Here is a 25,893-nt window from a genome sequence, read left to right as displayed (position 1 = left end):
GCTCATTTATTAAAAATGGGAAAAAAAAAAAAAACAACACTTATATCCCCGCTTTCTATTATACCAACTTCCACTGAATATCTTTGAAGTATGCAAATTCACAAGGTTCTCTCCAACCATGTTGAACTGAAAAGACTTCATTATTTCATTAATCAAATTAAAAAAAAAACAAACACATTTCTTTAGTAAACTTCTCTTGGAGAGTTTAACAGAGTTGGTTGTATTTGTGGTTTCTATTCTTTACCAAAGAGATTAGGTCAAGGCTCTCTGGGGCTCAGGCATGATTCTCCTTGTGTATTTTAATAAGGATGTTTCATATCAAACTCTAGTTGAAGGCTATTGTTTCTATGAAAAAATAATTATACAATAAAAAATTCCCTGTTATAAAATGGTTATAATGGAGAAGCTATTAAGAAGTAATATGAACCAGTGATTGCATTTTGTAGTATTTTTGCAGCTGTAATCTCATAAAGTCGAAGGGAGGATATTCTTTTCTTGCCTGCACATCAGCAAGCAGAAGCGGGAACGGTGTCTGTAAATATCTGAGTATATGAGATACAATCTAGTTCCCTCTTCCCACTTCTTTTCCCAAACAGGGACTTGCTTTTATATTTCTAGACCATTAGTGGGGAATTAAACTGGGTTATCGGGTAGGTATAGAGATCAAAGAAAGTAAGACAATGAACAACCACTCCCAAAACTGTATCTGGAACTCTGGGGTCTTCTTGGGTGAGTCTCAGAGTTGCAGAAACATGAATAATTAAATAATTTTTCAAATTATTTTTCATTTGACCTACAACTTAGATTCACTTTCCATCGTGATTTATTGTAGATACAGTGTGCATGTGTATATAATCACATACACAACTGATTAAAAAGTTTCTTGAAATAGTACTAATTCTTACTACATGCAGAATCATAACAGTTTTTTCTATTTTATTCTATTTCATTTTCTACCCCTAATTTGACAATCCATGGTCTAGAAGCATACTTTCTATCCCCAGAGTCCAAGATTACTATTTTCGGGGAGGGGAGTAAAATTGTAATGATTGCAAGGTATTTCTTTCATTTCCTTCACTTAAGAATCGTGGCAATGAAGGAAAAGAACAAACCACATTCAACATGGAAAAAGTTTCTGTGGTCCCAAGATGTAGTGGTGACAAGTGAGCCTTCTCCAAATCTGTGAAATCACTACATCTGTAGGCTTGGGAAGAACAAACAGTATTGTGTCCTGCCGGTAGTCAAAGGAAGGAAACAAATTTTACTCTGAAAAACATAGCTCCTTCGTTCTGTATAATATGGAGAAAAATCCCTCATCATAAATACTTCATATAAACACATGCACAGTCTCAAAAGTTAACAAAGAAAAAAATAAACATTGAGGATCAGGCCCTACTCTAGACATTTTATATCCACCAAGTCACCTAATTCTAAGTGAATATTGAATACTGAATAAAAAACAGTACTCATTTGAACATTACTGCTATTGTTAATATTGATACAGATTATAAATAATAAACCTAAGGGCTAGTAAGGATGAGTTACATCTCTCTAGAATTTTGGTACCACATCCTGAAGAACATCTTGCTGATATACATGAGAAGTCACAGGCTACCCAGGTGGCTCAGTGGTAAAGAATGTGCCTCCTGTGCCAATGCAGGAGATGTGGGTTTGACCCTGGAAAGATAACACAGAGAAGGAAATGGCAACCCGCTCCAGAATTCTTGTCTGGGAAATCCCAGGGACAGTGGGGCCTGGTGGGCTACAGTCCACAGGGTCACAAAGTCAGACATAACTTAGTGACTAAAAAACAACATGAGAAGCTACAGTCATTTAGGAAGTCTAAAGAAACTCACTAAATTATTTCATTAATTCTTCCTCCATGTAACCATTTAGTAGCAATCTTTTCCCATTGCGAATTATTAGAACAATTTTTCCATGTTTTATTCATCACAATTTCCCTAGTGTACTACACATTACCTTCACTTATTTTTCACTCATAACTCCTCCATCACCAGTCTTTAAACTTTTAGAAGACAATAACTATATTCAACATATATATATTTACCCCCTAAGCATCCCTATCATATTGTATACATTGGATAATTTGATAAATTAGTATTTGAAAGGAAATGTGTGTGTTTACGCTTCATTGCAAACGGCTTTAACTTACAAAATGTTAATAGAGGATCAAATGAAAGAATATAGCCATTCTCAAGATAAATGTATAAGCAAATATTCTATCTCCAACTGGAATATGTATATCTAACTGAAAAATGATTCACTTTGTGAAAACAGGAGCTTATTCCCATAAGCTAATTGAATGATTACATCTGTGACTCTTAAAAATACCGTCACTATGTTTTTACAGTAGTTGTTCAGTCACAAAGTCAACTCTGACTCTTTGAGAACTCATGAACTACAGCACGCCAGGCTCCTCTGTCCTCCACTATTTCCCAGAGTTTGCTCAAATTCATGCCCATTGAGTCGGTGATGCTATCTAACCATTTCATCCTCTGCCACATCCTTCTGCTCCTGTCCTCAATCTTTACCATCATCAAGGTCTTTCTCAGTGAGTCAGCTCTTCTCATCAGGTGGCCAAAGTACTGGAGCTTCAGCTTTAGCATCAGTCTTTTAAGGGTTGATTTCTTTAGGTTTGACTGGTTTGATCTGATTGCAGGCAAGGAATTCTTGAGTCTTCTCTAGCACCACAGTATAAAAGCATTAATTCTTTGGCACTTAGCCTTCTTCATGGTCCAACTCTCACATCCATATGTAACAACTTAACTATATAGACCTTTGTTAGCAAAATGATGTCTCTGCTTTTTAATATACTGTCTAGGTTTGTCATAACTTTTTTTCTTTTTATTTTAATTGGAGGCTAATTACTCTACAATATTGTGGTGGTTTTGCAATACATTCACATGAATCAGCCATGGGTGCTCATATGTTCCCCATCCTGACCCTCCTCCCACCTCCTTCCCCATCCCATCCCTCAGGGTCATCCCAGTGCACCAGCCCTGAGCACCCTGCCTCATGCATCAAACCTGGACTGGCGATCTATTTCACATATGTTAATATACATGTTTCAATGCTATTCTCTCAAATCATCCCACCCTCGTCTTCATCCACAGAGTCCAACAGTCTGTTCTTTACATCTGTGTCTGTCTTGCTGCCTCGCATACAGGGTCATCGTTACCATCTTTTTAAATTCCATATATATGCATTAATATACTGTAATGGTATTTTTCTTTCTGACTTACTTTGCTCTGTATAATGTCATAACTTTCCTTTCAAGGGTCAAGTGTCTTAAATTTCATGGCTACAGTCACCGTCCGCAGTGATTCTGGAGCCCAAGAAAAGAAAATCTATCACTGCTTCCACTTTTTTTCCTTCTATTTGCCATAAAGTGATAGGACCATATGCCACGATCTTAGGTTTTTTTGTTATGTTGAGTTCCAAACTACCTTTTTTCACTCTTCTCTTTCACCTTCATAAAGGGGCTCTTTAGTTCCTTTTCACTTTCTGCCATTAGATTGGTATCATCACCTGCATATCTGAAGTTGTTGATATTTCTCCCAGCATTCTTGATTCCAACTTGTAATTCATCCAGCCCAGCACTTCGGATGTATACCCTACATAGAAGTTAAGTAAGTAGGGTGACAATATAACAGATCATTGCACTCCTTTTCCAATTTGGAACCAGTCAACTGTTTTATATCGAATTCTGTTACTTCTTGACCCTCATTCAGGTTTCTCCCAAGACAGGTAAGGTAGTCTGGTATTCCCATCTCTTGAAGAATTTTCCATAGTTTGTTATAATCCACACAGTCAAAGGCTTAAATGCAGTCAATGAAGCAGAAGTAGATGTTTCTGTGGAATTCTCTTGCTTTCTCCATGATCCAACGAATGTTGGCAGTTTGATCCCTGGTTCCTCTGCCTTTTCTAAATGCAGTTTGTACACCTGGAAATTCCTGGTTCACATCCTGCTGAAGCCTAAATTGAAGGATTTTGAGCATAATCTTGCTAGCATGTGAAATGAGAACAACTGTCCAGTACTTTGAAGATTCTTTGGCATTGCCTTTCTTTGGGATTGGAATGAAAACTGACTTTTTCCAGTCCTGTGCCCAACTGCTGAGTTTTCCACATTTCCAACATAGTGAGTACAGCACTTTAATGACGTCATCTTTTAGGATTTTAAATAGCTCAGCTAGAATTCCATCACCTCCACTAGCTTTGTTCAGAGTAATGCTTCTTAAGGCCCACTCAACTTCACACTCCAGGCTCTAGGTGAATGATCACACCATCATGCTTATCCAGCTTATTAAGACATTTTTTGTATAGTTCTATGTATTCTTGCCACCTCTTTAATTTTCTCTACTTCTGTTAGGTCCTTATCGTTTTTGGCCTTTATCATGCCCATCCTTACATGAAATATTCCCTTAGCATCTCTAACTTTCTTGAAGAGATCTCTAATCTTTCCCATTCTATTGTTTTCCTCTACTTCTTTGCACTGTTCATTTAAGAAGGGCTTCTTATCTCTCCTTTTTATTCTCTGGAACTCTTCATTCAGTTGCTTGTATCTTTCCCTTTCTTATAGTAGAAGCATTCACTATTATTGGGTGGCTATTTCTGTTTGGGCAATTTGTAGGATCTTGGCCATCTACGTTACACACGCTCCTTTGCAGTACTGAGAATACAAATACTGCACAGGAGTTGTTTTCCTAAAGCCACACATGAAAAGCACTTTAAAAGCAACAACACTTTATTAGTAATCTTGTTTATAAACTCTGAGTGCTGAAGCAAAGTCCCATTTCTGAATTTTAATGACTTGTTTGAATAGCCACCAGAATCTTGAGCTTTTGGTGGGCTGTTTATTACCCAGATACCTAAGGAAGTTTTTTATGCTTAATGTTATTTTGAAGACGGGTTTCAAGAGGATTTCAAAACATTAGCATCTGCACAACTTTGACCATTCCATGGGATGGATCTCTTTGCAAAACAACCCCAGATCTGTGATACAATGATACCTGTATCTGTGACACACGTAAATCACAAATTTCCTTAACACATAATCAGCCCTTAGTCTAAATCTTCAGGCTAAATTTTTCAGTTCAGTTCAGTTGAGTCCCTCAGTCATGTCTGACTCTTTGTGACCCCATGGACTACAGCACACCAGGCCTCCCTGTCCATCGCCAACTTCCGGAGTTTACTCAGTCATGTCCATTGATTCAGTGATGCCATCCAACCATCTCGTCCTCTGTCATCCCCTTCTCCTCCCACCTTCAATCTTTCCCAGCATTAGGGTCTTTTCCAATGAGTCAGTTATTCACATCAGGTGGCCAAAGTATTGGAGTTTCAGCTTCAGCATCAGTCCTTCCAATAAATATTCAGGGTTGACTTTCTTTAGGATGGAATGGTTGGATCTTCTTGCAGTCCAAGGGACTCTCAAGAGTCTTCTCCAATACCACAGCTCAAAAGCATCAATTCTTTAGCACTCAGCTTTCTTGATAGTCCAACTCTCACATCCATATATGAATACTGGAAAAACCATAGCCTTGACTAGATGGACCTTTGTTGGTAAAGTAATGTCTCTGCTTTTTAATATGCTGTCCAGGTTGGTCATAACTTTTCTTTCAAGGAGCAAGTGTCTTTTAATTTCATGGCTGCAGTCACCACCTACAGTGATGTTGGAGCCCCCAAAATAAAGTATGTCACTGTTTCCACTATTTCCTCATTTATTTGCCATGAAGTGATGGTACCAGATGCCATGATCTTAGTTTTCTGAATGTTGAGTTTTAAGCCAACTTTTTCACTCTCCTTTTTCACCCTCATCAAGAGGCTCTTTCATTCTTCGCTTTCTGCCATAAGGGTGGTGTCATCTGCAGATGTGAGGTTATTGATATTTCTCCTGGCAATCTTGATTCTAGCCTGTGCTTCATCCAGCCCAGTGTTTGTCACGAAGTACTCTGCATATAAGTTAAATAAGCAGGGTGACAATATACAGTCTTGATGTACTTTAGTCTAAATCTTCTAAGGTTAGGATGGAATGTTAGGATTTCTATCAGTCACTTGTTGAATGCCTGAACATGCTCCACATTTCTCTTTACCTCAGAATTTGAGTTTAACTTAGGAAGTCATGTTTGCTTTTCAGATAGAACCCGAGCTAGACTGTCTTTCTGGAGTTCAGCAAATCTGTGATTCTCTAATTATATGGAGCTTGTATGTGACCCACCATATATATTTGGAATCTTTAGTTTGACCTCATTTAAAAATCGAAATGTATTAGGTATAAATTCAAAATTCACCTTTAAAAAAATCATAGGTCTAGCAATAGTAGGCCTTGTCTGTCTCTTGGCCCTCCTTGTCTGGGCACTGTCACAGAGACAGAGCACATTCTCAGCTTCCCCTGAAGGCAGTCCTACAGGCAGGGCTGTCAGTAAGAATGTCATCTATAATTATATGCAGAATAACTGTGTTTACTAAATAAGTTATCCTTAATTGATTTATGCCATTCTTCTGTCTGGAATGTTTCCCCAGTCTGTCCTTCAAAACACAGAGTATTATTTTGATAGTCCAGCCAAAATAAACTCCACTTTATCAGAAATTCAATGGAATCTACTGGATTATACCTCTCCCAAAGCATCTATATTTTAGTAATTTCCATGAAGGTTTCCTTCTTTTTCCTCAACCGACTGCCTTTTTATTCCCTTAGAAAGTGAAGTTGCTCAGTCGTGTCCGACTCTTTGCGACCCCATGGACTGTAGCCCGCCAGGCTCCTCCATCTATGGGATTCTCCAGGCAAGAGTACTGGAGTGGGTTGCCACTTCCTTCTCCTTTATTCCCTTAGAGCATACAGCAAAATACCTTGCCCATGATAGCATGATAAGTGCTTGATTAAAAAATGATCTGAAAAAAACATGTATTTATGCTTTAGAACTGGGATCAGAAAACTATGGCCCATTGGTCAAATTCAACAGCATCTGTTATGTTATGACCTGTGAATCAAAAATATAATATTCCATGTCACATGAAAAATATATGAAATTCAAATTTCAGTGTCCATAAATAAAGTGTCACTGGAACACAGCCAGGTACTATCTGTGGCTGCTTTCGTATTACAGCGGCAGAGATGGGTAGTCATGACAGACACCATATGGACTGCAAAGCCCAAAATACATCCTATCTGAACATTCTATTAAAAAGTATGCTGACCACGGCTTTAGGAAAAGCTACGTCTGTTAGCAGAACAGTGACTTTGCCTTGTGAGAAAAAAGATTTATTTTATAATACTTCTATCTAGGTTTAGGAAGTCATTTTAGCTCTCAGAGTCCCTGAATTCTCTACTGCTCTACAGGAATGATACCAATATTACAGGGCTTTTGATGCAGAGATAAGCAAAAAATTTTAATACAGCAAGCAGCAGTATCATAAATGGTATTGTTACTGCATTTTTTTGCCTAGCCCTCATGTCAAATGTTTAATTATCTCTGGTTGAGGACTAGTAGTTTATGAGAAGGCAGCCTAATAAATGACTTCATTCACTAGAGTCTCATATCTACAAGACACAAAAAATAGGATGCGATTTTCCTTATTTTCATGATGGTTGTGAACACTGGCACCTGTGTTCACTTACCTGGTTTGAGCAAATAATTGCAAGTATTATGCCAAAGAAAAAAGGTGCCTGTGGAGGGTGACTGCTTCAAAAAGTTTTGAAATATGGAATCGTCAAGACACGCATGCCATCAGTTCTCACTGAGAGACAATTCTCCAACAAGTATTTACTTTCCACTCTGTCTTCAAATAATTACTCACCAATGAAGTGTCATTGGAAAACTCAACAAGGTAACAGCAAAGAGCATTCAAAAACCCCACGAAGCAGAAAAAAAAACACGGGATTCTCTTATATTGCTGTTAGCAGGAGGTGTATCTTCTCTCTTCTCCCATAATAGAAATTATTGCCACAGCACTGAGGATCCTCATTTTACTTTGCTGTGTAATCAAGCACATAAAAAAGGCTTGTGTGGCACTGAATATTCTGTAGTAAATATTATTTCTTAACTAAAAGATAGATGGGCACTCAGAAACCCATGCATCACATTGTTCAACATCCAATATTTCATAATTACCTACATAATTATGCTCTGCATGTGACCGCTTTTCTATATTTCTTATACATATGTTTGAGTTTAAATATCATGTGTGAGTGTGTGCACACACACATACTCATGAGGTCAGAATGAAAAGGTTTTCCTATAGAGTCAAAAAGTCAAAGCGTATTAAAATCACTAAAATCCTGTGAAAGAACATGTAGTTATGCAAGTCTTAGGTGTAGACTAAAATTCCAGGAGTTCTGCTATAAAAACTTAATGCTAGAATAAAAATGCACACAAAACACATAAAAACACAAAACTGCCATCCTTCTTTAAACCTACCTGGGTGGCACATGAGACTGCCCTTTGAGTGGGCATATTCTTAGAACAAGAGACGTATATTGAAGAACAGGGACATTCTGTTCCCAGTATTCATGTATTCTCTAAACAACTGTTGAAATTTATCAATGCCCCATGTCCATGAAAGTGAAAGTGAAGTCCCTTAGTCATTTCCGACTCTTTGTGACCCCGTGGACTGTAGCCCACCAGGCTCCTCCATCCATGGAATTTTCTAGGCAAGAGTACTGGAGTGGGTTGCCATTTCCTTCTCCAGGGATCTTCCCAACCCAGGAACCGAGCCCGGGTCTCCTTCATTGCGGGCAGATGCCTTACCATCTGAGCCACCGGGGAATCCCATGTCCATAGGCAGTAGCAATCAATGTCACAATGGTAGCAACCAATCCCAGCACCGCCTGGATGCCTTAAGTCCAGCCAACAGTATCCTTCACCACACCTCCTTGCTTGTAGGATCAGAGGAGCAAATAAAGTTCACATGCTTGGAATTAATTGAATTAGTCATCAGAGCCACTCAAAATAGCAGCTTACAAATTCCACTCTCAAGTTTAAAAAGAAAAAAAAAAAAGTGAATTAAGTCATGGGTTCAGAGAATGTGAATTCATGAGCCACCACACCATCTCACACCATCCCTTGAATTTTCTTTCTTGACCACAGATGATGGGGTTCTCAGTGACTATACAGTAAGTCCAAGAAAAAAGCCACTCTTCCTTGAAATAGTCTCCCAAGGTCACTCAACACAAGCCGGGCATCAGATCTACCTGAGAAAGCCCTCCTTTCTTTCTTTTTTTTTTTAAACTGTTCTTTTAGTTAAAAGGAACAAATTGCCTCCTGTTTAAGTGACAGGTGGGAACATTACCTTTGTCTCCAGCAATCTTATAAATAAGGAAACCTAACAGGTGACTCTTATCCTACTAAGATAAGAGCTTAATTCCTCAGCTGCCAGGCAGCAGTTGGAAGAGGAAGCACATTTGCATTGGTAAATCTAGCAGGGATACAGTAGATTTTTTTGTCTTTCCCTTTTTTGCCAAGATCAAGTTTGTTGTTTTCTTCCTTTATACACAATAAATGCCCAAAACACAGTCTGACCAAAAAGCAGTGTTTCACATTCAACAGATGGTTTTCAAAATGAATGGAACATTGAACAAACATTTTATTAACAGCAATACTTTAATCTTAACCTTCTAACATGGAATTTTACAAGTAGAAGTGTCACAGTGATGCACAACTGCACAACTGCTTTGGTAATGCAATGGCAGTTATTTCAGGCTCCAATTATGCCATTCACTTGAAAGCTAAAAGAAATAATAAATAAAAAAGGATGTTGAACAATTATATTTATCTACTGAGGGACAAATAAATTCTAACATTTCAGCCATTTCCAAATGTCATTTGCCTTCTCATTTTCACTGACAACCTTCAAAGAAATAAATGCGGTGTTCCTTGTGGGCATTGTTAGTTACCCTTCTGTAAAAAAACAAAAGAAAACTGGCAATCACTGGACAATTACCAACCACAAAAAAACAGCTAAACCTCCACAGTTGGCAAATAAAACCTCCAAAAGTTGTTCAATAATGTGATAGTGCTTTAAGCTTATGGAAAGCTATATCAAAAAAAAAAAAAAGAGAGATAAAATGTCTATCTTCTCCTATAGTTTCTTCAAATTATACACACAGATACTTATACATGTAAAGATGTATCCATAATTCAATTGCTCCCTACCACATACTATTCTCATTAAATAATTTTAAATTTAAAAATGTTTTTTGTAAAATAACATCCAGTGCTGCATGCATTGCCTGGTGGCTCAGATGGTACAGAATCTGCCTGAAGTGCAGGAGACCCAGGTTTGACCCCTAGGTCGGGAAGATCTCCTGGAGAAGGGAATGGCAACTCACTCTAGTATTCTTGCCTGGAGAATTCCAAGGACAGAGAAGCCTGGCGGGCTACAGTCCATGGGGCGGCAGGGGGTCAGGCATGACTGAGCAACTAAGCGCACAGTGCTGCGTATCTACTCACAGAGTTCTGTCTCTTGACACTGTCTCAAACTTAAAGTGAGGACTGCTGTTCAAAGAAAGCGACGTGCAAAAGTGAAGATAAATTGGATCTCTATGATCTTTGGTGAGGAGGAAGTATAGACAGGGTACCTTAGGCTTCACTGGCAAAACGGAACAAGCAGCCGTGCCACTTCCCCAATTAAAATATGCAGCAGGTTTTTGGGTGAGAATTTTCCTTCGAAAGTAATATGGATGAAAAAACGGTCCCTCTGCATGGACATTTTCTGATGACCAAGCTATGCATGTATGCAAACAGGGAGGGTACTGGGGCGAGGGTGTCACTGGAAAAGATGAAGTGGAGGAAAGGATCCCCATGGGATGCCTGTCAGGCTTTTTCACTACCATGGGATCCAAATGATATATTAAGCAAAGGAAAAAGAAGTTTTCAAACTGAGCTAAAACGAAAGACAGAAAATATATGAGAAGGCTTCACTGATGGCTTAGTGGTATGGGATCTGCCTGCCAATGCAGAAGTCACGAGTTCAATCCCTGGTCCAGTAAGATGCCACCTGTCATGGAGCAACTAACTCCAAGTGCCACAACCACTGAGCCCATGTACCATGGGTCCTACAGCCAGTGCGCCACCACAAGAGAAGCCACCGCAATGAGAGCCTGCACACCATAAGTAAAGAGTAACCTCTACACAATGGAGTATTACTCAGCCATTAAAAAGAATACATTTGAATCAGTTCTAATGAGATGGATGAAACTGGAACCTATTATACAGAGTGAAGTAAGCCAGAAGGAAAAACACCAATACAGTATACTAACACACATATATGGAATTTAGAAAGATGGTAACGATAACCCTGTATACGAGACAGCAAAAGAGACACTGATGTATAGAACAGTCTTATGGACTCTGTGGGAGAGGGAGAGGGTGGGAAGATTTGGGAGAATGGCATTGAAACATGTAAAATATCATGTATGAAACGAGATGCCAGTCCAGGTTCAATGCACGATACTGGATGCTTGGGGCTGGTGCACTGGGACGACCCAGAGGGATGGTATGGGGAGGGAGGAGGGTTCAGGATGGGGAACACATGTATACCTGTGGTGGATTCATTTTGATATTTGGCAAAACTAATACAATTATGTAAAGTTTAAAAATAAAATTAAATTAATTAAAAAAATTAAAAAAAAAAAAAGAGTAACCTCTGCTTGCCGCAGCTAGAGACAAGCCCATGTGCATGCAGCAATGAACACCCAGCACAGTCACAAATCAACAAAATGATGTGAGAATTACAGAAACATGTAGTAAAATACCCTGCACAGTGCTGAGCACTGAGGACAGCCAAGCAGCGACGGTCATAATTTTTAGGTAAGCTCGGAGGCACTGACAACTGACATTTGTGAGGAAACGGCTGATTTCCACACTGGTGGGCATTTCCAGTCAGGTTCATATACTGATGAGCAAGATGGCACAGGCTCAGTATAGAGGATACATACAGCACACTCAAGAACCCGATTCCCAACACTCAGCAATGCGTGGGATGAATCAGCAGTCACTTGAAGCAATACACACTGGTGTGTGTCCACAATCTATTCCAGGAAAGCACTTCACAGTCCTCAAGAGGGAAAGCAAAGGAGATAAATACAGAGGCCAGGCCTAGAATTTTATTAGGAATAGCAATGTGATCCCTCAGCCAGCTGGCCCATCAAGGCAATTCTAAGCAAGCTAATACCAATTAAGCCTCACACTTTTTGAATTCAAAGTGGCTCTATGTCACAGGCACCATTTTCCTTTCAGCAGCCCAGTCTCTCTAGGGCAACACTTTCTGTCCATTCATTTCAACAGTCATGTCTTCACAACCCAGTGAACTGTAGCCTACCAAGCTCCGCTGTCCATGGAATTCTCCAGGCAAGAATACTGGAGTAGGTAGCCATTCCCTTCTCCAGAAGGTCTTCCCAACCCAAAGACCGAACCCAGGTCTCCTGAAATGCAGGCAGATTCTTTACCGTCTGAAAAACCAGGGAAGCCCACTTTTCTTAAATAGGATCCTAAACCTACAGCCACAAAATTAAATGATGCTTGCTTCTTGGAAGAACAGTTATGTTGAACCTAGACAGCATATTAAAAAGCAGAGATGTTACTTTGCCGACAAAGGTCCATATAGTCAAAATTATGGTTTTTCCAGTAGTCATGTATGAATGTGAGTTTTGGACCATAAAGAAGGCTGAACGCCAAAGAACTGATGCTTTGAACTGCAGTGTTGGAGAAGACTCTTGAGAGTCCCTTGGACTGCAAGATCAAACCAGTCAATCCTAAAGGAAATCAATCCTGAATATTCATTAGAAGGACTGATACTGCAACTAAAGCTCCAACACTGGCCACCTGATGCAAAAAGACAACGACTCGTTAGAAAAGACCCTGATGCTGGGAAAGATTGAAGGCAGGAGGAGAAGGGGACAACAGAGGACCAGATGGTTGGATGGCATCACTGATTCAATGGACATGGGTTTGAGCAAGCTCTGGAGATGGTGAAGGAGACAGGGAGGCCTGACATGCTGCAGTCCATGGGGTCGCAAAGAGTCGGACATGACTGAGTGACTGAAAAACAAAAATCTTAGCATTTTTTCTCCTCTCATTGTCTGCATGTGCCTTCTTTCACTCTCAGACAGAATGCAACCTGACTGACTCATCTTGAACTCCTCCAAAGCACTTATCGCAATGCCTCACACAGAGCAGACACTCCGTGAATGCCTGCAGGATGGCTGCACAAAAAGAGAACTCTAGTTGCAACGTATGAGATGCACTGCAGAAAGGAAGGAAAAGCGGGCACAGAGAGGAGGAGCAAGGCCAGGGCAATAGTTGAGATGAGAGACAATAAAGGCAAGAGCTGTCCATGTAAACATATACTGAAGTGGGAGTAGAGATAAGGTGAGAAAAGAGGACAATGAAGAGGAAGTATAATTTAGTATCACAGCATAAACCCTGCCTTCTCTTTGCTTACAGGCGTATTTGCAAAAGAAAAAAAAATGTGTTATTGACTAGAATCAAGATTCCTTTTGTTGTGGTTTGTATAAATGTATATATACACGTGTGACTGTCTTATACTCAAAGTTCAACATTATTCATGAGCTAATACTTAAGAATGCACCCTCACATCCCAGGAGTCCAGACCATTTAGCTCTGCTAATACAATTCATAGAAGACATAATTTGCACAGGGGTACTTAAAAACACTTTCATGTGATGAGTACTTTAAGACTGCTTACCATTTAGGCAATAGTCAATTAAATTGGTTTGAATGAGCACTTTATTCACAGGAGTCAGTGAACTAATCAACAGAAACTTTTGAGACAATAGCTATTTTAAGAGCTAAATAAAATTGTGGGTTTTATTTAACCTTATGTGCTTGTTGAACTCTAACAGCATTTCCAACATACATTATTTTTTAAGCACCCCCCAAAGCCTTCTTAGTCACCACAAAGCTTACAAAAATCCATTATTTGGAGATCAAGATTACAGGAAGAAAACACACCAATGATGCTTGCTTTTCCTCTCCCTGATTTTCACATGTATACTCTGATAAACTGTCAAGATATAAATAGTACAAATGAAAAGCAATTCAAGATTCAGGGTGGTGCAACTGAGGGAATGATTTGAAATAAGTTTACCGGTGAAATCATGGAGGACGTGAAGATTTATAAGCAGAGATCAGTGACGTCTCCATCTCACCAGTATCAATGATATAACATCATATTATACACACAGAAAAATGACAGCTATTTGCGTTAATGGCAACAGTTTACTAGAAGCACCACATCCAATGCCACAAACTCATTTTCTCAATGATTTCAAGGGTGGCAGTTATTAAACCAATTGAACAATATTCCTCAATTATCTCAAAGAGAACTTGGAATATGTATTCTGTTTCCAAAACTTTCCTTAATCACTATTTGGATGAAAGACTAGTGCAGAAAGTTTTCATGTTAAGATGACAAAGAACAGGATGGAACCTATGATCGAGGGCACTCTAAGATGCTTGCCAATAAGCTCAATTTGTTTTGTATTTGCACACAAACTATCGGCCTTAAAACACGCAGAGTTTATGATGTGCAAATGCAGCCCAAACCTGTGTATTTTCTTTGTACATGCTGTCCATTATTAAATCTATACTGTAAAGGAAGCCAAGGCTCATGCCCAGTGATCACACATTTTAGCCTCAATTATAATACCAACAATTTAAAAAAATGATTTAATCTAGATGATATAAATCTTCTCATAAAGCTGAAGTCTTTTCTCAGTTATAATGCATTCAGGGATACCTGTGAGTGGACACAACCTTCACTGCCTTGGTAGGTCCTGAAGAGGTAGGTCCTTTTTCCAGCTCTGTGGCAAAAGGGTTATGCCCGGTCACAGGGGCTGGAGGAGGGGCATTTTCTGCTTTGGATGACGTGTAAGCCAGAGGGGGCATATCAACATGAATTCATCAAGGGGCTGGTGTCTTCTGATTTCTCTGATCTGAATGCAGAGTCAGCTCTGCCCTCAGGCTGGCTTCCCAGGTGATTGTAGGCTGGACACCTGACGCAACCAGGATGCCAGGATTCCTCATTCAGATACACTAGGAGAAAGAGCACTTTTCCTAAAGTTTGAAGAAAATGTCCTTGATTTAATCAAATCTTGTGTTAAAAAAAAAAAAAAATCCCTTAAGCTCAGTGGCTTAGGCCAATCACTGGGGCAAATCAGAAAGGTCTATCTGTAGGGCTCTGCATGGGGTTAGTCTCTTCCAGGCCTCAGGGCTGTTTCATGACAGCTGTAAACAGTTGATACTGGAGACACCAACAGAATATCCACTACAAGAAAGCTGCTGCTGCTGCTACTGCTGCTAAGTTGCTTCAGTCGTGTCTGACTCTGTGCAGCCTCATAGACGGCAGCCCACCAGGCTCTTCTGTCCCTGGGATTCTCCAGGCAAGAGTACTGGACTGGGTTGCCATTGCCTTCTCCAATGCATGAAAGTGAAAAGTGAAAGTGAAGTCGCTCAGTCGTGCCCGACTCTTAGTGACCCCATGGACTGCAGCCTACCAGGCTCCTCCGTCCATGGAATTTTCCAGGCAAGAGTACTGCTCAGGAAGGCTTTCTTATCTTTCCTAGTTATTCTTTGGAACTCTGCATTCAGATGTTTATATCTTTCCTTTTCTCCTTTGCTTTTTGCTTCTCTTCTTTTCACAGCTATTTGTCAGGCCTCCCCAGACAGCCATTTTGCTTTTTTGCATTTCTTTTCCATGGGGATGGTCTTGATCCCTGTCTCTTGTACAATGCCACGAACCTCATTCCATAGTTCAGCAGGCACTCTATCTATAAGGTCTAGGCCCTTAAATCTATTTCTCACTTCCAGTGTATTATCATAGTGCCTAAGTATCCATTAATGAGTACTGTTAGTATTACTAATTTTGAAGTCTTCACTATTATTTTCCTCATCTGCGTGTTACTTCTTTTTCTGGTTTCTTAGACTTCTGGAGGGTTCTTATCTCTAAATCTCTGTTTTCTACATAGTTCTCAACTTTTTTCATAGCAACTCAGTAAGAAACATGTGTAAGATCAAGACTCAATTCACATATATTAAAAGGACAGCTCTAGGAGGACTGGGACATTGTTTTGTTCACAGGTATATCCCAAATGCCTAGAAGTGCTCAGCAGACTATATTTACTAAATGGACAGTGAATGCTGATACATTATACTTTAAGGTTATTTTATTTTCTAATGAAAATGCTTGACATGATCCAAAGAATCGATCTTTTAATCCCTTACTTCGTAATGACCTTCAGTTTGGAAAACTCATCCCTGTCTTCTGCCGGTTCTTCATTTCATTCACAAGGTACACCTCTTCAAGTGGACGCTCAAGGTGACACTTGAGCCTTGAGGTTATCTTCAAGCCTTTCTTTTTTCTCATATCCCACATACATCCCATCCACAAATCCTCATGAGTATATATTCAAAATTTATCCAAAATCTGACTACCACCCTGATATTTTAGCCACCTGATGAGAAGAGTCAAGGCCTGATGGCTGGCAAAGATTGAGGGCAGGAGAAGGAAGTGACAGAGGATGAGATGGTTGAATGGCATCACCGATTCAATGGACGTGAGTGTGAGCAAACTCCAGGAGACAGTGAATGACAGGGAAGCTTGCCTGGCATGCTGTAGTCCATGGGGTCACAAAGAGTCAGACACAGCTTAACTACTGAACATCAACAACCCCTGCTACCGCCCTGAAGTCAGCTACCAACATCCCTTCCCTGATTACAGCATTAACTTCCTACTGGGGCCTCTGCTTACTCCCCTTTATCTCTACAATCAATCCGCAACACAACATCCCGCCAGGTCCTTAAAAAAAAAAGACACACAAAATTACATCACTGCTCTGATCAAATCACACTATGGCTCCTGAGGGCAGTCAAAGCAAGAGCAGTAAATATTTTCAGTGATACACAATGCCTTCATGTTCTGCTGCATCCATCTCCACATTACTTCTTGACTTTCACCTACTACTTCTTTTCCATAACTCTTCCATATCTAACCAGGCTAACTTTCCTGCTATTTCAAGAAATAATCAGCATGTCATGTATTAAACACTTGCATGGATTGCTGACTTTGCCTGAAGCTCTCTTCCCTAAATACCCACAAGGTCAACTCGTTCACTGCTAAGTCTTTGTGCCACACATCACCTTCTCTATGAGGATGAATCTGAAGACCTCATTTAAAGTGGTAACTCACGTCCCAGCCCCCCAAACTTTCATGTTATGTGGCTTATTTTTCTTCATAGCGCCATCATCTACTAACTCAGTGTGATTCTCTACCACAACCTGAGTATATATAAACCCTACATGACACAGATCTCTGTCCCTTTTCTTCACTGGAAACAATGTACAACATATAATACATGCTTAATAAATATTTTTTAAAGAATGAATGCAGCCTGGTTTTTTTGAGGAAAAAATGCTCATGTTCATCTTAGGAAAAACTGCCAGCTCAAAATTGCAATTTGCCTCTTTGCTGCAGAGAGAAATATGCAGAGACAAAACAATAGAAGGAAATCATTTTTAAAATGCACAAAATAATGGATAACAGAAAGCTTAGATATGAAAAAACAGAAAGTCAAAATTATCAAGCATTTGCTCTATTTATTGAGTTAATGTCTTAGGATAAACTCTAGGTAGTGAATTCACATAATATGTCTTTACTTGGTATTTATTTATAGATACCTACTACATCAGGAACAGATTTTAAATTTAATATTTAAAAAGTGACCCAATATTGGTTAACAGAATATCATACTCACAAGCTAGCTTTTTTGTCTAAATTTTATATAAATGCAAAAAGAGTACCAATATTGAGTATATAAAGAACTGTAATGCAATCAATACTCTTCAGAAAAGTGGTCAGAGACAAATTATTCTCCATACCATAATTGTAAAGATTACCAATTCTGTAAGTAATGCTCTCTATATAATTTACCATGTATTAATCCAATTCTCCTTTACCAACTTTTATAGTTTTTTAACATACCTAGAAAATCAAGTGTTCCTTTAAAACTTTTTAAATAATGTCTTAATATTTTATAAATGAATACTGCTTTTACTGCTTTCTCTATAAAAAGCAGTATCATAAGTATAAAACATTTCTAAGTTACTGAAAGCAAGCAATACAGTTTGTACACAGTGCCAAATTACAATTTAAAATTTTAAACCTTTGACACACTAATCGCACTTCCTTTAGCTATATTTCTACTTTCTAAGTATATCTACCCGCTTCCAAGTAACTGTAAAATTTCAAGGTTGTTTCTATGAAAGTTGACATTGTGAATAATAATACTGCTGAAGTATATTTCCTTTCATTTTTCTCCTTTAACAACAGAACTCAAATGTTAAATTTTTTAAAATGAAGGAAACAGTGCAAGAAAAAATTGCTTTCATATCTGTGTGGATCGTCTCCAAAGACTATTTAAAATAGTAAAAATTTAAAATAATTATTCCTTTTTCGCTCACTGCTAGGTTAGTAGCAAAGAAAATCTTTTAGAGAACAAAACTGAGGCATCAGGGAAAAACCTGCTTAAAAAAAAAGTTTATTTTAAAAGTTGGAGGTTTAAGTATCATTTAAATATTTTAAGAATGTTTAAAATTTGACATAAGGGCTCAGAAGTCTACTCCAATATAAACATGTCTTCAAGTGACATATGTTTTACCTGACACTGCATTTGGCCTCATTCCACACCAATTTCCTCCTCTTAGAAAAGAAAAATGACAGGCCACTTTTTTTGTCTACTTTCCTTAAGTATCAAAAAGAACTTGTTCATCTAGAAAATAGGTCATCTTCTCAGGAGACAGATGCTTAAATTTTGTGGGTGAGAGGTGAAAACTTCTGTAACCTACTTTCAAGTGGTGTAGTCAATCTACCAATAAATGGAAAATGCATATACATGTGCATATAGATAGAATAAGTACAGTTAAAGATGCAATAAAACGGTGTGTATGTGGGTATTCATCGTACCATTCTTTCAACTGCTTATGTACCGGAGAAATTTTATAATAAAAAGAAATAAAGTAATAAGATGAAAAAGCAAAAAAAAAAAAAATTAATCCTTGTACATATATTACTTCATTTAAAGCAATCTTTGTCTTTACTCCTCTACTGTTTCAGAAAATGAAACAAAACGAACAAAATGAAACACATTTTAAGAGTTGCTTTTGTATGGTGGATATAGGAGAATCTTTCCCTTTTTTGTTTTGTTTCAAGCTACAAATTTTCATAGTTTAAAAAATTAAAATTCTATCTTTATTTTTACTCCCTTAAAAAAGTTATTTGGTAGAAGAAAAACTGTATTGCTTTTAAGATTAGACATGAAAATACTGAAATTCCTTAAAATCTATATTCTTCCTTTATACTAAAGTTTACAAAATTTAGACTTTTTGGAAAAAATGTCATACACTACTCTTCTCAAGTTCTGGTTGTTATATTCATAGCACTAAACTAGATCTGTTTCAGTAAGTGACACTATATTTGTGATGAAAGTAAAATAGCTTGCAAAAATTAGGAAGCAAAACAAGACTCCATTTATCAGAAAAGTAGTATTTTCTTTCTGGGAAAAAAAAGATTTGTGGAGTACTATTCAACATTTAAAAATTATTTAACATGTGACTCAAGCATAGTTCTAACTTCAACTTAAAAAATACAGTTTATTATTACCTTCTAGGCAGCCAATGAATGAGAGGAAGATCAAATGCTTCCATGACAACAACATCTTTAACTTCGAAAAGCAAGAGTAACTCTTGTCCAGTTTCTGATGAATACAATGTTTAGTCTTCAGGTAAATCCTTTAATCTGTAAAATATATATACAAAGAAGTCAGACTTTAAAAAAATGAATTGCTTTAAAACGTAGATTTTCTTCTTCTCATAAAACTGTACCATTCACAACACCCAAAACAGCACCCAAAATCCCCAAATGAAATGAATCTTTTTGAGGCAAATAAAGATGTATGGTATATAGATGCTTAAAAAACTCTTTATGTAACTGATAGGCATACGGAGGAAGCTTCACAAAATTAGAAATGTCCAACAAAACTAAAATATTAAATATTAAAACTTTGCTTGATAGTAATCATAACAAATAAAATACAGCCTTGAAATTAAAGCTTTTCTCATTTTCTTTCATGATAATAATTTTGGTTAAACTAAAGGAGTCAAATCAGTAGATATCTTGAAGCAATGCTTTTCATAGTCTCTTAATCCTTCATAAGACATATAAATAACATTGTCAACATTCATCCTAAGCCTTTTTTTCAGGAACACCTGTAGAAAGCCCTCAATTACTTATGCTTCATAAAACAGATAAAAATGCTAACAATGAAAATTGTTCAGTCAGATAATCTTGCACATGGAACGACCTTATATTTTGCTTTCTTGAATTTTCATAAACTTGAATGTGCTGGCTAAGAGTAGATAATTATGTGAATATCCTGTGTCATTTTTGGTGGCCATCTGAAACTACCTCAACTGCACGGTTAACGATCAAGTAGGTTAGATGCACACACGCATAAAATCAGAGAATCACTTTTCGATTGCTGAAACTCAACTGGTTCCACACAGGAGAATTAATGACTCTAATGTCAGCTGTTTTAGCAGAGAATGTGTATAACTTTCAGTCAGCAGCTGCTATGGATTGGGCTATCTTAGTTGTTGCTAAGAAAGGAGAGCAATCTCAGTAGTGCTAAACTACAGGATCTTGCCATGACATGTGATGTATTCCATTAGAATTAAGTGTGTCCCAAATAATAATTGCAACTTACATACTTAAAACAAGTTATTAAATCAGTTACTGCTATATGATGTTGCTCTTGTTCACTTACAATACAATTTTGGGGGGAGGCAGAGGTAGAACTGCAGCCAGAATTCTGAGATTTGGGCATAACTTTGACTTGGCCTATGGGAATCTGAGATAGATGGAAATACAATTGAGAACTACTCCTCTAAGAACTGCAGGTTGACAGCTTACACCATCATGGGATCTGTGACCATTTTTCACTATTAAGGTTCCCCTTAGTGCAGACACTGCAAAACAAATTGAAGTGCAAGCAGTTTACATGAGAGGTGAACAATACAATCAGTCGGGACATGGAGAAGTGAAAGAGAAAGGAAGACAGCCAATAAAGGCCAAGATGTGAGAGCTAAGCAGAGGTTATTCCTTCTGGGGAAACTCTGAAGTCCAGCTTGTATAGTACATATGCCTCAGAGTAATGACAGAGGTACACTTGAGTTGTCCAGTTATTCTTGCCAAGGGGCAAGGGAGCTGAGGTATTTTTATACCAGCTCCCAGGAGTCACTGTTCGGAGGCTGTTTTCAGGGAGTATTAATGAGCCAGCATTTCTAGCCTCTCAAAGGGGTAGCAAAATGGCTCTAGAAGAAAAAAAAAAAAAAAGCTATTAGGTCCAATCAAAAAAGGCATTAGGCTTTCATGCATTGGAGAAGGAAATGGCAACCCACTCCAGTGTTCTTGCTTGGAGAATCCCAGGGATGGCAGAGCCTGGTGGGCTGCCGTCTATGGGGTCGCACAGAGTCGGACACAACTGAAGTGACTTAGCAGCAGCAGCAGCAGAAGTGATGTGTGTACTGAAGTGAAAAAGGAAAGAGAATATGAATGAGTCACATGTGGTGTCTGTCACACTGTGCATATGAAGCTGAGATGTTTTGAAGCTATTTTCAATAGCATTCAGTTCCAAGAGATTTATGCCCAAAATCATAAAATGATTTAAGATAGAAAGAAGGACACATATTCTACCTCATTCAATCATTGCTTCTCAAAGCTTTCCAGTGGTTGATTTCCCCCACCTGGACCAAAGGGTTTCAGTTACCTAGACTGCCTTCATTTTTTCTGCTCAATCAGTAAGATATTTAATTTTTTTTTTTTTAGTATCTTATTTACTTATTTGACTGTGCTGGGTCTTAGCTGCAGCTTGTAAGATCTTTCGTTCTGAAATGTGGAATCTAGTTCCCTGACCAGGGACTGAACCCAGGCCTCCTGCATTGGGAGCACAGAGTCTTAGCCACTGGACCACCAGGGAAGTCCCTGTATTTATTTCCAGCCATTAACATGAATAATTACTTTAATGATTCTACAATACACTTAAATATGACAGCCTTGCATGAGTCCTATGGACTGCAAGGAGATGAAACCAGTCAATCCTAAAGGAAATCAATGCTGAATATTCATTGGAAGGGCTAATGCTGAAACTAAAGCTCCAATACTTTGCACACTTAATGTGAAGAGCCGACTCATCAGAAAAGACCCCGATGCTGGGAAAGACTGAAGGCAGGAGGAGAAGCAGATGACAGAGGACGAGATGGTTGGATGGCCTCACTGATCAATGGACATAAGTTTGGGCAAGCTCCAAGTGATGGTGACAGATAGGGAAGCCTGGTGTGCTGCAGTCAACGGGGCTGCAAAGAGTTGGACACAACTGAATGACTGAACAACAACAATCATGCATGTGAGGATAGCATAGTGTGTATGTCACTCTTCTCACAATTTCTGCACTATACAAGTATATACACAGTAGAAAATCGAAAAACAATTACATTTCAAATAAATACAATGACAGTTATTCATAAAAGGCATTGGAAACATTAAATGCAATAATATGATACATGAAATGTCAAACCTTCATAAAAAGTTAAGGAACAGTTGCAAGGAATATTAAAGTCTGGGGACAATGGTTAAGTCTCACACACAGGAAAGCCTTGAGAAATGTAACAATGATTGAAATAATACTTCGTTCTTTGAGAAGTTAAAGCTACCCAGCTTACACATTAAATGTACTTAGAAAGAATTTGTTAATAACAAAAAAGTAGACTTAAAAAGAACAAGTTGTTGGAATTTTCGAGAAAAAAACAAGGATAAATTTTAGCAGAAGATCCTGTGGAAACATTATCACAATCATTAAAATGCATCCAAATAAATATGAAGCTTTGCTCTATGGTCTACAGAGAGCAAAATATATGGTCTACATGCTAATACAGCAACTGGAAAACAAATATTATAAATGCTTATAAATGGGATAAAGAGAAAATTACTAAACTGAAGTGTCTCTGAAGGTAGGACCACAGATTATCCACCACTGGCTGTTCCAGTGTTCCCAACACCCTGTACATTATTGTAGGCTTTTAAGTAATTTTTCTTGCTGAGCTTTAAGGAAAATGAATAAATCAGCTCTGAAGATTAAATCATTTCACTGGACATCAAGTGAGTGAGAAGCATTTCTACTGGAAAGAAAAATAACAGCATGGGATACACCCACCACTACTTAAAAATTTATTTCAGAAAATTGTGCAAGAAGGCATTAAGAATATGGCCACTTAAAAAAAAAACGTAATCTACTCAACAATGCATCCCACAAGTAACATGCATATCAGCTGCATTTGCAAAACATAAACATGCTCAAAGAAGTTCTAAAGTCTTTTTGAGCATTCATTCAATAATATTTACCTCCTATTAGGTGTTGAAATTTCAATTCTGGAGGAAGGTGGAAATGGGACTGTCAGTTAACTGATGACCCCTGCCCTCCTGGATTATACAAACTAACGGGAGTGACATATGATTCAATTACTTATAAAGTTTATTTGTAAACTGACCACTGTGAGAGATAATGTGAAAGGTACAATGTGAAGAGACAGGAGTTTCTAATGAAAACCTCAGTGAGAATAACCTTCATCAGGAAGGTCAGGGGAAGCTCCTCTGAAGTGAACAGAAAATGGAAGAAAAGAAAACATGATATGATATACTCAGATTGTGTATGTGTTGCAAGGTGAAGACAGAAAGAAATTTTCCAGGTATACACAAAAGACTTAGTATGGCCTTCAGTTGGTAAGTAGGCTGGTGAGTAGCCATTGTCTGGACCTTTTCCCATCAACTATCACCTTGCCTCCCAGGCTGGACCAGGACTCCAGCCCACAAACCGAGATGCATCACCTAAAAAACTAATGACTGGCTGAGCAAGGGGCTTCCAGAATCCTGCTTTAGTCCGTTTCTCTCTCAATTGGTCAGTGGCCATGCCCTATTGCTGGTTAAACGCTCTGGCAATCAACTCTCATTGTAAAGGATAGAATATGCAAAGGCCCCGTGGCTTCAGTGTTCATGACTTGTTGTAAGAACAGAAAGAAGACTGATGAGATGGAATGCAGATGGCCAAGTTCACTGTGGGGTGAAATGAGACAGCAGATATATAATAAGGGTCAAGCTTCTGTGTCTGGCTAAGAATATTAGTATCAAGATAACGCTCTTAGAATACAAGACACAATTTTAACCAGGAGCTAACATGATCAGATTTATAATGAACATTTGAATCAGACATATTATAATCTGTATCAGGCTTAAAAGGGTAAGAAGACAATACATTTTGCAAGACACCAATTTCATTCTTGCAAATTCATAGCAATCAGAAACTGGACCACACTAACCAAACTATCTGATTTAAGAGAAGAAATAAGTATATTCCATTATTCTTACATATGCTCACATACATACATAGGCACATACTGTATAAAGTTGAGGATAAAAAGAAACCTCATTCAAGAATATTATTTTTAAAAATTATGCTGCTCATTTTTAATCACTGCTAAAGTGGGGTACTGACTTTATAAATAATGAAGGTAATTAATACAATCATGACCTGACTTGTCAGTGCTGCCAAGTATTGTCACAGAGAGAAGGGTCATACAAAAGCTCATTCCCTTTCTGAAATCACCATGCCAAAATAAACACAAAGGAAGCAAATAAAGCAAGACAAATACAAATCAAAATGTCATCTGCTACAATAAAAACATTCTACTAGTCACAGAAATGTTTTAAATCAAGGAAAAAAAATAGATACCCTTTAGAATTTTCTCTGTTAGTAGACATTTGCATCTGGCAGCTAAAGCTTAATATATTCATAGCACGTTTCTCATGGTGGTCTTTAAAAAGCCCCCCAAATTCATACATATTAACAATGGCACTATCTATGCTTAATGTCAGCTGAGTTAAAAATACTAGACCTTGGACTTAAAAACCAAAAATGCCCAAAATAGTTGTTCCTGAATGCTCTAAAGGAAGAGACCATTGGTGACTTTAGTCATACACTTTACAAAATTGCTACTAAGCTTGTGGATCATGAAATACTGATACATATTTGATAATATTAAATGCATACACACAAGTTTGAATGCAGTCTTAACAAATTCTCAGTTAAGTTTCTTCATGCAGTGGAAAGTTTTGGTGTGAGAATGACTTGACTCCATTTCTATCAGAGTAACCAGAACACCTGATCTGCCTCTTGAGAAATCTGTATGCAGGTCAGGAATCGACAGTTAGAACTGGACATGGAACAACAGACTGGTTCCAAATAGGAAAAGGAGTATGTCAAGGCTGTATATTGTCACCCTGCTTATTTACCTTATATGCAGAGTATACCATGAGAAACGCTGGACTGGAAGAAACACAAGCTGGAATCAAGATTGCCGGGAGAAATATCAATAACCTCAGATATGCAGATGACACCACCCTTATGGCAGAAAGTGAAGAGGAACTCAAAAGCCTCTTGATGAAAGTGAAAGTGGAGAGTGAAAAAGTTGGCTTAAAGTTCAACATTCAGAAAACGAAGATCATGGTATCCGGTCCCATCACTTCATGGGAAATAGATGGGGAAACAGTGGAAACAGTGTCAGACTTTATTTTTGGGGGGTCCAAAATCACTGCAGATGGTGACTGCAGCCATGAAATTAAAAGGCGCTTACTCCTTGGAAGGAAAGTTGTGACCAACCTAGATAGCATATTCAAAAGCAGAGACATTACTTTGCCAACAAAGGTTCATCTAGTCAAGGCTATGGTTTTTCCAGTGGTCATGTATGGATGTGA

At 38.2% G+C, this 25,893-nt stretch overlaps 1 protein-coding gene across 3 annotated transcripts in view; it reads right to left on the bottom strand.

Annotated features, from left to right (window-relative positions):
• CNTN3 (contactin 3) overlaps positions 1-25,893 on the bottom strand; it is a 400,496-nt gene that overhangs the window by 276,049 nt on the left and 98,554 nt on the right. For all 3 annotated transcript variants that reach the window (XM_061396391.1, XM_061396393.1, XM_061396392.1), the window contains exon 2: positions 19,693-19,827. In XM_061396391.1, coding sequence (XP_061252375.1) covers positions 19,693-19,747 — 55 coding nt within the window. In that variant the 5' untranslated portion in view covers positions 19,748-19,827. The remainder of the gene's footprint in view (positions 1-19,692; positions 19,828-25,893) is intronic.

Source organism: Bos javanicus, chromosome 22 (genome assembly GCF_032452875.1).
Source record: "Bos javanicus breed banteng chromosome 22, ARS-OSU_banteng_1.0, whole genome shotgun sequence".
NCBI classification, from domain to species: Eukaryota; Metazoa; Chordata; class Mammalia; order Artiodactyla; family Bovidae; genus Bos; species Bos javanicus.
This window is presented reverse-complemented; position numbering and strand designations above follow the sequence as displayed.